Source organism: Lotus japonicus, chromosome 6 (assembly GCF_012489685.1).
Source record: "Lotus japonicus ecotype B-129 chromosome 6, LjGifu_v1.2".
Taxonomy (NCBI): domain Eukaryota; kingdom Viridiplantae; phylum Streptophyta; class Magnoliopsida; order Fabales; family Fabaceae; genus Lotus; species Lotus japonicus.
Genome location: NC_080046.1, coordinates 47204439 through 47217603, shown reverse-complemented (window position 1 = coordinate 47217603; position 13165 = coordinate 47204439). Strand labels below are relative to the sequence as shown.

General features: G+C 36.7%; 1 protein-coding gene and 1 long non-coding RNA gene across 4 annotated transcripts; both read right to left on the bottom strand.

The window, feature by feature from the left end:
- Positions 1 to 802: 802 nt before the first annotated feature.
- LOC130726819 (uncharacterized) lies at positions 803 to 3189 on the bottom strand. The gene is made up of 3 exons (XR_009015014.1): positions 3110 to 3189; positions 2919 to 3019; positions 803 to 1384 (listed from the first exon to the last, which is right to left on the bottom strand). It is a non-coding gene; the product is annotated as an uncharacterized LOC130726819 (long non-coding RNA).
- A 4809-nt stretch (positions 3190 to 7998) lies between these two features.
- Positions 7999 to 12187, bottom strand: LOC130726818 (uncharacterized). Of its 3 annotated transcripts, XR_009015013.1 has the most exons (7): positions 11486 to 12187; positions 11167 to 11308; positions 10655 to 10717; positions 10465 to 10512; positions 9869 to 9926; positions 9159 to 9270; positions 7999 to 8604 (listed from the first exon to the last, which is right to left on the bottom strand). XR_009015013.1 is itself a non-coding variant. In XM_057578124.1 (6 exons), exons 1-5 carry the CDS (start codon positions 11527 to 11529, stop codon positions 9903 to 9905), a joined length of 321 nt encoding a protein of 106 aa, XP_057434107.1. In that variant the 5' UTR covers positions 11530 to 12187; the 3' UTR covers positions 8633 to 9310; positions 9869 to 9902. The 3 variants fall into 3 exon arrangements, 2 of the variants coding, with proteins under 2 accessions (XP_057434107.1, XP_057434106.1); XM_057578124.1 differs by lacking the exon at positions 7999 to 8604 and having other exon boundaries at positions 8633 to 9310; XM_057578123.1 differs by lacking the exon at positions 7999 to 8604 and having other exon boundaries at positions 8633 to 9270.
- Positions 12188 to 13165: the final 978 nt, after the last annotated feature.

The following is a 13165-nucleotide window of genomic DNA, read 5'->3' as shown; positions in this document are numbered from 1 at the left end:
AAAACATAAATATGAAGAATATCTAGTCACCTTAAATATTCCATAATTTTGTACTAATTTATATAATCACATGACGTATAAATATAAATATTAATCATTTTTAATACACAAGAGATCATGTATTTTTTCATAGTAAAAGAACAAAATTAATACGAAAATTATTAATAGATTTCAGGAATATTACTAATTTCTTCCAAAGTTTAGTGCAAACTATAAATTTTTGTGAATTAAATTTAAAACTATATTATATCAAATTCGACTATAATTTCTCCTTTTGTCAGTCTGGAAAAATGTACGTATACATTCAGGCACAAATGAAGAAAACAAAATATTTTCCCTAACCTTAATACAAAAAGGACTATTTGCTCTTTAGCACCGTTTTACAGAAGTATTCTATAAACTAATGATTTTTTTTGAATATTATCTGATGTTTACTTGCCTAGAAATTGAATGAAAAAATTATTAATTTATATTTTTTGAAGGTTCACAGCAATTGAAGTCCATCTTCAATAAAACCAATTGTAAGTGTATAACCACATCAATATCTGGAAGATGACTTCTTTTACTTATATGTTGCTAAAATCAACATGAGCTTATTTCTTGGCATCTGAGTTCCTTGATTCAATCATTAAATAAAATGAAGGAAATGATAGAAATCTATTTCATTCCCATGACCATCAGAATAAGCCTTACATATGATTTAATCATGCTTATAAGCATATTGTTGGGAAACAAACAAATGAAGATAACATAATAAGAACTTCAAATACAAACACAACAACTTATATTGATAATATGGTTACTTAAACTACAGTTCTGCAGGTCACAGTTATCAAAAGGTTACAAATACCAGATATATACCAAGTTCACCACACTACATGTACTTGTAACATAGGACATCTAGCATCACACTTAATTAAATACAATACTTAGTTCAGTGGCCCCATAGATATACAAAAAAGGGACCTACATAATACATAATGCTAACACATAATACCCAACTAAGCAATATCCACCATCAAGTAATGAACCTCTAAAAGCCAGCAGGTTTAAACTTAGGCTCATGATTTTTCTGGGCCTTGAACCCAGCAATTGGTAAAAAATGACCCTCGCAGTCGGACCCCCCATCAGTTATCTTAATTGCCTTCAAGCGATTAATTTCACCTAACATTCCATCATCAGCATTGGCCAAGTCATGACGACTGATTTCTAGCTTCTCCACCACGTGTGTTTCAACCTTTCTTAACTTGCTATCTGCATCTTCATAAAGCTCACTCCCAGACACTTTCAGTTTTCTTTTCACAAAATTTTTAGGAGCACTATCATTGATACTTTCTCCATATCCAACAACATGGGCAACATGTTCTCCCTCACCATCTGTCACCTATGAGTTCTTCTAAAAGTTAGTAAATGCTACAAACATTCAAAGATGTCACCTATGTTATAAAAATTCACTGTTTTAAGATGCCTCATAAAAATTAGGTAAGCAAAGGATAGATATGATACATTCCCAGAGACAACTCATTCAACTTATGAAAACAAAGAGATATGTAAAAGATTAGGAACTTTGATGAACACAGAGTCAAAGAAATAATTAAAGGGCTGACATAACCCAAACAACTCCACAGAATGAGAAGACAGTTCTCACCTAATATTGAATAAGATCCATCCCTGATAGAAGTAACAAATGATAAACTACATAAATTCAACACAAATTGAAAACATAATTTTTGTTGCTTCAATATAACATGATTAAAGCGTAATGTCTCAGGTGCTACCGCATGAATTTATTGCAGGAGAAGTCAAGCTAATTTCTTGTGACTGTTTGTTTAAGATTGTATTCTGATGGTTGGTTTGCTGTGCATTGGCGGGTTTCACTCAAGTTACCTATGGTGGGGGTATGTTTTTTTGTTGATTTGGTGGACTGCTTAGGTTGGAGGACAGATCAGATTTGATGCATGGAGAATAAATGTAGAAAAGTGTTTGGGTGATCTGGAATTGATGTAACACAGGTTAAGGGAAGGAGATAGCAGATGCATGAAGGTGCGATCTCATGTGAATTGAGGCATGCTGGGTTACAAAGTATGGTAGATATGACACTATTGTATGGCAAGGGATAGAATACATATATTTCAATGGGTAGGGAGTTGTATGTTTTTACTTGATTAACTCTTGATATGTGTACTTTTTTTTCCTTCCTAATGGTTTTTCCCACTGGGTTTTCCTTAGGGAGGTTTTAATGAGGCACAATTTCTTAAGTGAGGTTGATTACTTGGTGGGTGTTTCCTTTTGTACTTTTAATATCATGAGAAGGTTTCCTCATGACTTCCTTATATCAAATTATCAATAAAGTCTTCTCTTAAAAAAAAACATGATTAAATTTACTATAAATAATAAGTACATAAGTTCCCAGTCCCAATCAAGATATTCCATATATTTTGATTAACTTGTAACTAAGGGGTACTCAGAAGAAAGGTACAATAGTTTTCAGTCCCTATAAATAAAAAATTTGCACACTTTAAACTACTGATACAAGGAATGATGTCAAGCTAATGCATCAAAGTTCAATACATAGATAATTGAAATAAACTAATAAATTTGTGATTGGTAAAAAGAAAATAAACAGGTTCAAACATTAGACGAATATAACAAAATAAAATTGTGCTGCATCCTTCATGTAGAATTGAGTACAGAGGGGTGGCTATAACATATTAAAACAAAGGACTAAGATCAGATGATGGACAAAAGGACAGCAATATAAAAGAAGTACACAAACAGAAGTTACTGGAGATTCAGTTCAGAATTTTGTGCAAGAAAAGATAACACCGGATTGAAGTAAAAGGATGAAAACAAGGCACCTAAACAAATCATCACAGTAATAGACCAATTGAATAAATCACAGCAAGGAGATATCATACCAGCTTGCAATTGAAATATGGAATAAGAATATCTACAGTGAAATGCTAGAGTTAGAACAATCCAGAAGTTGTGGACACAGAGGTTTTAGGGTTCTTGTTTCCTGCAAACGCGAAGAAGAGAAACGGTGAAGCCATAAAAGGAATATAAAGTGGGGTAAAATTAAATAAAGCCATAAGTAACAACAACCAACAATTATCTAGACGAAAGAGGAGATAAGCAAAGAAAAATAGACACAGAGATGAAAGAACTACAGAAGCAAGCACACGAAAATACACTTGGTGGATGGTGAACTTATAGGAGAAAATTATTGCTTACAGGATAGTAGGAGCCTTCAAAATAATTTGAATTGAAATTCAAATTGGAGTCCGAATCCATCTGTAATCTGTAAAGCAAACTAAACAGCTGTTAATGGCAACATGAGGGAAGATGACGAAGATGCTTGGGGAGTGGCAACCCACGCAATTGTTGATTGCATATACATACCAAACCCTTTGTTCACGAATCCTTGAGCATCTGCCGAAAAAACGTCACAACCTCGCCAAAGACAGAATCCATAGGCCAGCAGTCGAACCTGAATGCACCTAAATGAGTAGGAGGGGAGAAGCCGAAGCCAGCGACAGCATGATGACGGGAATGGTTGCCAACGTCGACCTGTGAAGGAGATGATGCAATTGTGTGACAACATGGGCCATCAGCACATGTGCCATTGTGTTGTGTGAGAACAAAAGAAAAATGTAGTTGTCCCAAAAAAAAAAAGGGCCCGTGAACAGTAACCCCGGGATTTAGAAATAAAGGATAGAAGATTATATTACTCCTATGATTGAATTACCCAATGTTAAAATCCTTCACAATTAGTAACCATGAGGTGTGGCTTCGTATTATTTTTTTGGTCCAGTGGTGTGGCTCAATTAACAACTGGTGGACCAGCAAGCAAAGTTTTGTTTTTTTTTTTTTTTAATTATTCAAAAGAGGGTAGAGCCCAAAGAAGAAGAAAATTACACTACTAGTTTATGCAGGAAAAACACTACCATAAAATAATTGAAGAAGAAATCTCTACTCCTAACGGTAAGTTCCTGCAACAAATGCATTCAAATAGAAAAACATATGAGCCTCATTAGCCAGACAAGTTGGTTTGCTTCATGAAACATATGAGTGAACTGAATTCTCCATCGTCCCTACTTCCAGTTTTGGATTTGAAGAATCATATTATGATTGGAGAAAATGTGTGAGTGTTGGAGGTACATGCGAAGATACAAGTGGCGGGGCAATTGGTGGGCCTTGTGGAGCAGGGGAAAATGGGTTCACCATGTATGGGTTAAGGGCGTATGTCAGTAGGTAGAAGGAAAAGGTCAGATAAAATGGTACAAGAAATCTAGGACTAGAATGAAATAGGTCAATTTTTGAATTGAAACAACGGTTATTGCCAAAGACGGATCCAAATACTATAGAAACGGGCAATCGCCTTGAAGAGAAATAGTATTTAAATGTTATATTCGCCCCTCTCCCCTTGAAATTTTTTAAGACTATGTTGTTCATTTAGTCATTATTAATTTTATTTAGTGTGTGAAATTTCCGCTCATTTATTTTTCCTAATTCCATCCCTAGTTATAGCTAAAGCTAGGTAAGCGTGTCAAAGTTCGAGGGTCAACCCACGTAACTCGCGATCCGCATGGTCAATAGCCCGGTGTATGGTGGTTCGCTTATATGCGGGCCTACCTGGGCTGGCTCGTTTAGCCCGCAGTTTAAATGGGTTGAACCCGCGGTTTTGCGGGCTGGTCCACGGGCCATATAAGTACATAAAAAAATTATCCTCATAGTCCATGAACTACTTTACCAGACAAGTTACCTTACGTACCCTACTTCTCTTCTCTTACTCTCTTTCTTTTCTGGTTTCCGTCTCTCTCAAGTCTCCCACCGCCACCATGAAATCTTCTTGCTTTGAATTTGTGGAACATGTTAGAGTTTGATTATGTAATGTGGAATTTGAAGAATTGTTTTGGCAATTAGTTTTTTTTCTCTATTTTTTTAGGTTTTTTTTTGCTTGTTTTATTTTAAAATCTAATAGTGGCCCGCGGGCCAGTTCGTTTATCCGCGGTTTAAGCGGGGCGGACACGGACTAACTTAAATACAGACTCATTTATTTGTGGGCCTACATGGGCAAACCCGCTAACGTGTGGGTTTATGCGGGGCGGGCTACACAACATATCCAGCTCTCGTTATAGCCAATTACGAGAGTATAATTTATCCGTGATCACAACCACTTCTCTCAGCTCATATGGTAATGCCACATTCCATTTTCAAAACATCAATGTCACATAGACAGGCTCCATCATATCCCTAGAGGGACCCATATCCTATATTACCAATGAATCAACCAACATATGATAATCATGACATATCCAATAGATAAACCAACATGTGGTATCAATCAGTTCCAATTCTTGTTTTCACATGTAACCAAATAAAAAATCAGTTCTAATTCATGGAGTACCATTTAACAGGTACTCAATCAATTAGATAGTTTCAAGCAACACATTCATGTAGTAAATCACTCAATCATCTTTGTAATTACATTCCCTCAATTAATGGTGAATTAGGGATCTTTCTTAATGTTTACATCGGTCAAATTGCAGCGGTTCACTTAAACCTTGATTTTTTTTTTTGGTACATCGGAAAATAGAAAAGACAAGAAAAGCTACAAGGCTAACAGATCCCTAGCCAAGATGGGATTAAGCTCAGGAGGAGGATCCTCCAACCAAAGAATGTTACACTGGCGGACAGCTCCCAGCTCTGCTAGACAGTCAGCTGCATCATTCGCACTACGAGGAATATGAGTAATCTGGATGGTCCATTCTTGATTCATCAACGTCTTAATCTCCCCAAACTCAGTAGCTAGCTGATGAAAGTGGTAATGATCACCATGTAGCGTGTCAACAATCTCCTTGCAGTCCACTTCACACAATGCAGATCTAATGCCATTATCCCACAAGAGGGTAAGGCCCATCTTCAAAGCTAGGATCTCTGCCATAAGAGGATCCCCTCCACCACTACCAGCCATAAAGCCTTTAACCCAAGCTCCGCCAGTGTCTCTAACAAGCCCTCCACACCCCATACGCTGCTGGCTATGACTATAGGCCCCATCAGTATTGAGCTTACAATAACCAGATGGGGGGAGCTTCCATCAAACAACTTCCGTACCTGCCTCGAGACCTGTCCCGTTCCCAAGCCACATCTCATACTCCTTACGCTCTTGGAGAATCCAACGAACCACTACATCAACAGTCCAATCATTATCTCCTAGCACTGAGATATTTCTCCAACGCCAAAGACCCCATATGGCCGCGACAAATAACGTCGCATGAGGCCCCTGTACCTGGTAACGAACCCAGTCCTTCACATTATCAGCTGCAAACCTCGACCAGTTGAGCGCGTTCAACCTAGACCAGACTTCCCGCGAATAGGGACAGTCACGAAGACAGTGAAGCCCATCCTCAAGATGGTGTGAACACCGGGGGCAAGCAGGAGAATTTGCGAGATGGCAACGGAATCTATGGCTATTAACCTGGATCACACCATGCAAAAGCAGGAGCAGAAACACACGAACCTTCTCAGGAGCTCGTGTCTTCCAAAGCCACGACCAAGAATCTGTTGAAGGGAGCTGGGGTCCAGAATGGCACATCCAGGCATAAGCATCTGACGCTGTATACACTCCTTTCGAGCTATGCTTCCAAACCCAATGGTCATCAATATTAGCCCTTGTCTGAGGTTGGATTTCCACAAGACGTTGCTGGACATATTCCGGAACAATGGTAGCTAGCCGCGATATATTCCAGGAACCATTCACTAACACATCCGCCAGCGTCAAAGCAGAATCAGAGATATGAATGAAAGGGATGCACCGCCCCAAAGCTCCATGGCCGGACCAATCTTCAAACCAAAACGAGGTCCTTCCATTACCCAACTTGAATTCAAACCCCGTTTTCAAAACATCCCTAGCCTTTAATACTCCTTTCCAGAGAGAAGAAGAGCTCGGGCTCGTTGTTGCCTCTAGCACCGACCCATTACCAAGATACTTATGAGCCAACACCCGGACCCAAAGTTTCTCAGAATTCTGAAGGAGAGACCAAACAAGCTTCCCCATTAGAGAGGTATTAGCATGAGCAGCATCCCTCATACCAACACCCCCAGCATGCTTGGGTAAGACCAAAGTCTCCCAATTTAACAAATGCCAACCCTTCCCCCCAGAATTTCTAGACCAGATAAAACTTCGAGTGATTCTATTAAGGCACGTCGTAGTTCTCCTGGGAAGCCACACAACCTGCATGGTATATGTGGGAATGGCTGCAAGAACGGATTTAGCTAGGCAAATGCGACCAGCAGTATTCAACAGACGACTCTTCCAGGAAGCCAACCGTCGAGACACTTAAACCTTGGTTTTATATGTATTTTACGTCGATCTCCTTACTGAGAAGATAATTCTGCATTAATTTATAGTCATCATTTTCACAGCTCATGATAACATATTCAATAGTCTATTTAATTGAAATACAAATCCATTAAATCTATTGGTCCAAATCTACCTTTTCTCTTAGTTTTTGTTTCTCATTTTAATTAATTACTTCACTTGCATTATTTTTCTTTCTATTCACCAAAGTCCACATTTTTGTAGTATAAGTGTTATTTATTTCATCTATGCATTCAGTTACCATGTTATATGTCCCCATAGAATAGTTCAAGTGGTAGGAGTTGGAGGACATATGGGGGTTGGTAGGGGGAGGTCCAAGAATCTTCTTTCAATGTACCAAAAAAAATTATCTTTCCGATGTACCAAAAAAAATTTACCATATTATATACACATGCATGTCTTAAAATCTTCTTTCATTTCTAGCTACCTTACTTGATACACTAATTTAATAGTTATTATCACTAACTTGCATTATGGTTTATTCTAAATCTCAAGATTCACTTGATAAGTTTATTTTCTCTATTATCCATCACTAACACACATGATTTAGAATGCTACTCTGAGTCATAAATCAATTGAACAAATTTCCTTTTGATCAAACTTGTTTCCTTTACTATTGATCAACAACACTGAACATCAAAATATATATTTCATCACCATTCTTGAATATTAAACCATCATGAATGTCTTTAAGTGACCCTTCTTATACTTAGTATATTTTAATTAGATTCCAGCTGCTCACTTAATTGAGCAGGCTCATAACATAATTAACATCACTTAACTTAAGCCTTCAATTCACATGCTCAACTAATCCATTTTACAATTAACATGAGTTACCTAACTTCTTGTTTCTCTTTTAAAATATGTTCCAGTTCTTTAATTATCGCCATTTTAAGCATCCATCTATGACTAATTAATTATTTCCATCATCATCGATCATAATATTATAGGGGGTTAAGGTTTTGGCACCCAAACCTCACATCCATATGGCGACGACGGGGTTGAGGGTTTCACTATATATTCCCCTTGCTGGTCTTGCTCAACATCAACAATTCCAGTTCCTACCTAATTAACTCTACAATTAACATCAACAAAAATTCAATGCTGAGACTGAGAGCATGAGAGCCAAGCTACCTCGATCTCATTCGAGCCTTTCTCCAACCTACACCATAAATCGTATTCACATGCAAGGTTCCAGTAGCATTGATTTCAGCTAGCCACTACAAAAAAAACGTTATTTAGCGGGGTTTTTTTTTTGCATTTAGTGGGGGTTTTCAACCCCCGCGAGTTATTTAGCGGGGGTTTTGAAAAATCCCGAAGTTACACTCGCCACAAATTATTAACGGCGGTTTTCAGCAAACCCTGGTACCTGTATATGCATTTAGTGGCGGTTTTTAGCGGGGGTTTTAAACCTCCCTTATCTGCAAGCTTTTTTTAACGGGAGTTTTCAACCTCCCTTAAATGCAAGAGATTATTTACAGCTTTAAACCTCCCTTGGCTACTAGAATTTATTCTAGGGACATTTTAAAACTATTACATGTTTGAAAACCTAAATTTAGGGAATACATCATGAAATAAACTAATTCAAACACACAAAATTCACCACAAAAGTAATTAAACAGCCTTATTTATCCTTCAATTTTCAGAAAATGTCCTTCTAGTAGAGAGCATATAAACAAGAAATTAGAAAACATAAATACCAGAATACACATTCTCCCAAACTAGCAGCAAGGAATTATTTACGCAAACTAAATGCAGCTAAGTTTAAGCTTACACTGATTGGACCCAATGATGAAGTTCTTTGTCTGGAGTTTATTGTGTTTGATGAAGTTCACAAAGTGGCTCAATTCACTGGGATTGGCTTTCATTCCTTCTTGTTCAGCGCACTGCTAGCATCCAACAGCCCAAGTGATAAATCCAATATTTCTAGAAATAACAAAAACAAACGTCCAAATACACAACAGTAATGATTTAACAAAGCCAGCATGAAACTTAGCAGGCAACATGTAAAAAAAATTCAAAAACCTCCTCTCATATTTGTTTTTATGTACCAAATGTCCTTTCTTTCCTTCTAGAATAAACTCTCCATACTTTTAGTACATGGCTTAATTGATCCAACAAATGGTCTAGATCTTCTTCGGACATGCCTTCTTGGGCTCTATCATTTTCAAAAGCTATATCATGGAATCCCATGAGAGTGACACACATACCAAAATAATAATATATGGCATGTTACAGTGAAGAGCTTGATCTTGTCCAGGAGCTAACTGGCATAAAAATGTGAAATGCATACTAGCTCTTTCAGCATTTGACATCTTAATGCTGTTGGTTTTATCTTGATATATGTTAAGAATCTTTTGTCTTTACACCCTCAATCAAGATATCAAAAAAGCAATAGTAATATAAGTGTATCTGTATGCCTCAGTGTGGCTTCTTTATGAAAGATGGTAGAGTATAGTATATAGATATATGAGGCAATGAAACCTGAAGATCCCTTTGCTGAGCAAGAAGCTTCATTTCAACCAACTTGTACTGCTGAAGTCTGCAACAAATATATGCCCGGTTCATCATTCACACAAAAAATTATGCATAAAAGTTAAATTCCCCTGAAAGCGTGATATATATTCACACATAAGTGCATCTTAATCCTTAAAAGTAAGAATGAAATTTTGGTTTCTCAATGTCAATGCAACACAGTAAATTGTGAAACCTAGTTTCTCTGTAAAATTAACACATGATTACAATGCAAGGGGTTCCGTACGCATAAAATTACATATTAAGAATATAAACAAGAAATGACTTAATTATACATATATAGTACAACTAATGAGTCTAAAGAAGGACAACTAAAGCATGAAACTTTCCAGAGACTTAACAAAGGAATCACATCAATGGTGATCTAATAGTCACACTCAAAGCTACCCCATTCATTAATAGTTTAGGCTTATTTGCCCCTTGCTGTTCGAACAATCATAGAACAACGTCAAAGATATCAGGCATCGAAATCAAATGTACTGAAGGTTCAATTGAAAGTTCTTATTACATAATGATAAATAGAATTTTATGAGGCTGGACAATACCTTCCCTAAAGTCCAATCAGCAGAATCAAAATAAGCACGTTCATGATCCTGCCAAAAGTTAAAACTTAAAATTATTCATAAAGGAAAATCAGTTTCGAAAGAACATTTCACATTAACATATAGACAATTAGAGAATGGAGGAAATGAAGCAACAGAGCATCGAAGAAGCAAGATCAGATAGGGAAATGACCTTGGATATTAGTGGAGGCTTCTTTGGCAACATCCCTCCATACTTCTTCATCACAGCTTCTTCCTATAGAAACACATTTACAGCAAATGATACCACAACCATAACATAGTATTATATCAAGGATAGCCATAAAATTTGCAAAAATTTAAGAACCCCCCCCCCCCCAAACCATGATGTGAATGCCTTCAAAATATGCTCAAGTGATTTCAGTAATATCTAAGCCCACTTAAAAACAACTCATTTTCACATGTAAATGAAATAGTAATGTCATGAACTGATACATGAACTTTCAACCTTATACTTTTCATATCAATCATACTTTTATGTAAATCAGAATATAAAGCACTCAGATTTTATTCATAAACTAGGTTTGGTGATATTCTACACCAATCACGCTAAATTAACATTCCCAAACTGCAAACTCATTCTTCTAAATGCAATTTTTCTTGTTCAAAAGCAATTCCTATTCTTACAAAATACATTCTAAATGGAGAATCAGAAAAAGCAGTTACCTCCTGCTGAGGTGAGGGCATGGGGCTTTCATCATTTTGATCTTTATCTGATTCTTTCGGATCATCCCCAGAATCATGAGAGATAGCTTCACCTTCAGGGGAATTCTTCAAATCCTCAACATCTTTAGCCTCTGACATTGCTCTGCACAGCAAACCAATTGCAAGGTTGAAGCAACAAAAAATAATGATACATGATCATAAAAATCTTGTTGATTTCAATCTTCATAACATGGATCAATTCAATCGCAATTGAGTATGAAATCAAACCTATTTTGTTGATGAGCGGAATCAAGAGAACAAGATATGGAATGAATCGTACCGTAACGCAAGAAGAATGAACCAACCTTTGAGCAGTGAAGCCATGAAACAGGTGAGCAGTGAATCGAACTCAATCGCTCTTCAAGAATCGATTCTGCACTCAAAAACAAAAATCCGTGAGAGAAGAGAGTGAACGATCGGTGAGAGAAGAGAGTGGAGAAACAATGATCGGTTGCTAGATCTAGGGTTCCATGGAGAGATAGAGAGATGTGAGAGTGGTGAGTTGCAGAGAGATGAGAGGTGTGAGTCGTGAGAGAATTTACCAGGAAAAGGGATCTGAAATTAGAAAAATTCCGCGAGTTAATTAGGGGGTTTAGTAAAACCCCGTTAACGAGTAAAAATTAAAGACATTTGCGGGGGTTACAAAAACCCCCGCTAAAAAACCCCCACTAAATGACAGTTTTTTTGTAGTGAGCTTTTACGAAGATTCTAATTAGTCCAAAACATTACTATGCATAACTAGGTTTTAGGAAAATTAAAGCTAAGTATCACATGCAAGAGAAGAGAGGCTTCCCCTTCTTGCATGTGGAATCAGGGTTCAGAAATGAAAAGAGGATTTCTAGAACTTATGGAAAAAGAGAAGTTTCCCCCCTCTGTTTAGAAGCTTGCAGAAGAAGATGACTTGTGTGGTGGCGCACGACAGAGATGCTTGTCAGAGACGAACTGGCATCGGTTTGGAAGTTCTCGAGAGGGAGAACTAGGATGATAGTCTCACACCGAGTAAGTCCCATGTACATCGCCCAATATCTTAAATAAAAAAGATGTCAAAAATTGACAATTGGAAAAGTCTCATTAGTATGGTGAAATAAGAGGGAGACAAGACTATATATTGGACTCAAGTTCTTTGTTTTTAGATGTACCATTTAGTAGTACTTTAAGTTTATATGTGACTTAGTATAAACTAGACTCATACCCGCGCGATGCGCGGTTGAAGAAAAAATTAATTTCATTTTATTTATATAATCATATATTCAAAAATTAAAATAGGTAAATTAATATTAATGTAAATATTATATGTAATTATTTAAAAAGAAGAAGTCTTTCAATATTGAAAAGATGTAAAAGAATATGTGGGAATTGAGATGATATTGGTTAATAAAAGTGTGAGTAAAATATGTTCATACATAATATTTTTGTAGAGGGGATAGACATTTTGATGTCATCATTGTTTTTATGTTTGCCCACCTTGAAGCATAATTTAGTGAACTTGTGTTTTGGTTCGATGTGGTTCTCCTTAAGGCTGATATATTACTTTGAAGAAGACATATATGTCCTTTTTTTATTGGACAATTCTTGTGTTTCCGTAAGATTAACAACCTGATAAGAAAAATTCTTCAATATGATACTATAACCAACAACTACAATTAGAAATTATTGGATGCCTGAGTTGTTAATTAAGTGACTACCTGTCAACTTTCATTTATGGTATAGAGCAAAAGGTTGCATAGGTGGTGCCATGCACCCAGAAACAGGGAAAGGTTGAGGTAAAACTTAAACATCTTCTCTAACCCGAGAGTAATATAAAATTTAGCACCCATCAGGTTATGTTTAGTTACCCAATAGCACCACCTGCTCTATTTTTTTTAACATTATTGCTGTTGTTAGATACTACATCAACCACAACAAAGATATTAAAAAAGCACTAAAACAGGTTGTGCACGCTTGCCTTACCATAGATGGT

What these genes read in the sequence shown, in the direction of transcription:
- LOC130726818 (XM_057578124.1), bottom strand. Translation starts at nt 11,529, where the DNA reads ATGGCTTCACTGCTCAAAGGTTGGTTCATTCTTCTTGCGTTACG. An exon ending in TGCCCTCACCTCAGCAGGAG is followed by an intron (nt 10,718 to 11,166) that starts GTAACTGCTTTT and finishes GTGTTTCTATAG; the next exon opens with GAAGAAGCTGTGATGAAGAA. An exon ending in AGCCTCCACTAATATCCAAG is followed by an intron (nt 10,513 to 10,654) that starts GTCATTTCCCTA and finishes AACTTTTGGCAG; the next exon opens with GATCATGAACGTGCTTATTT.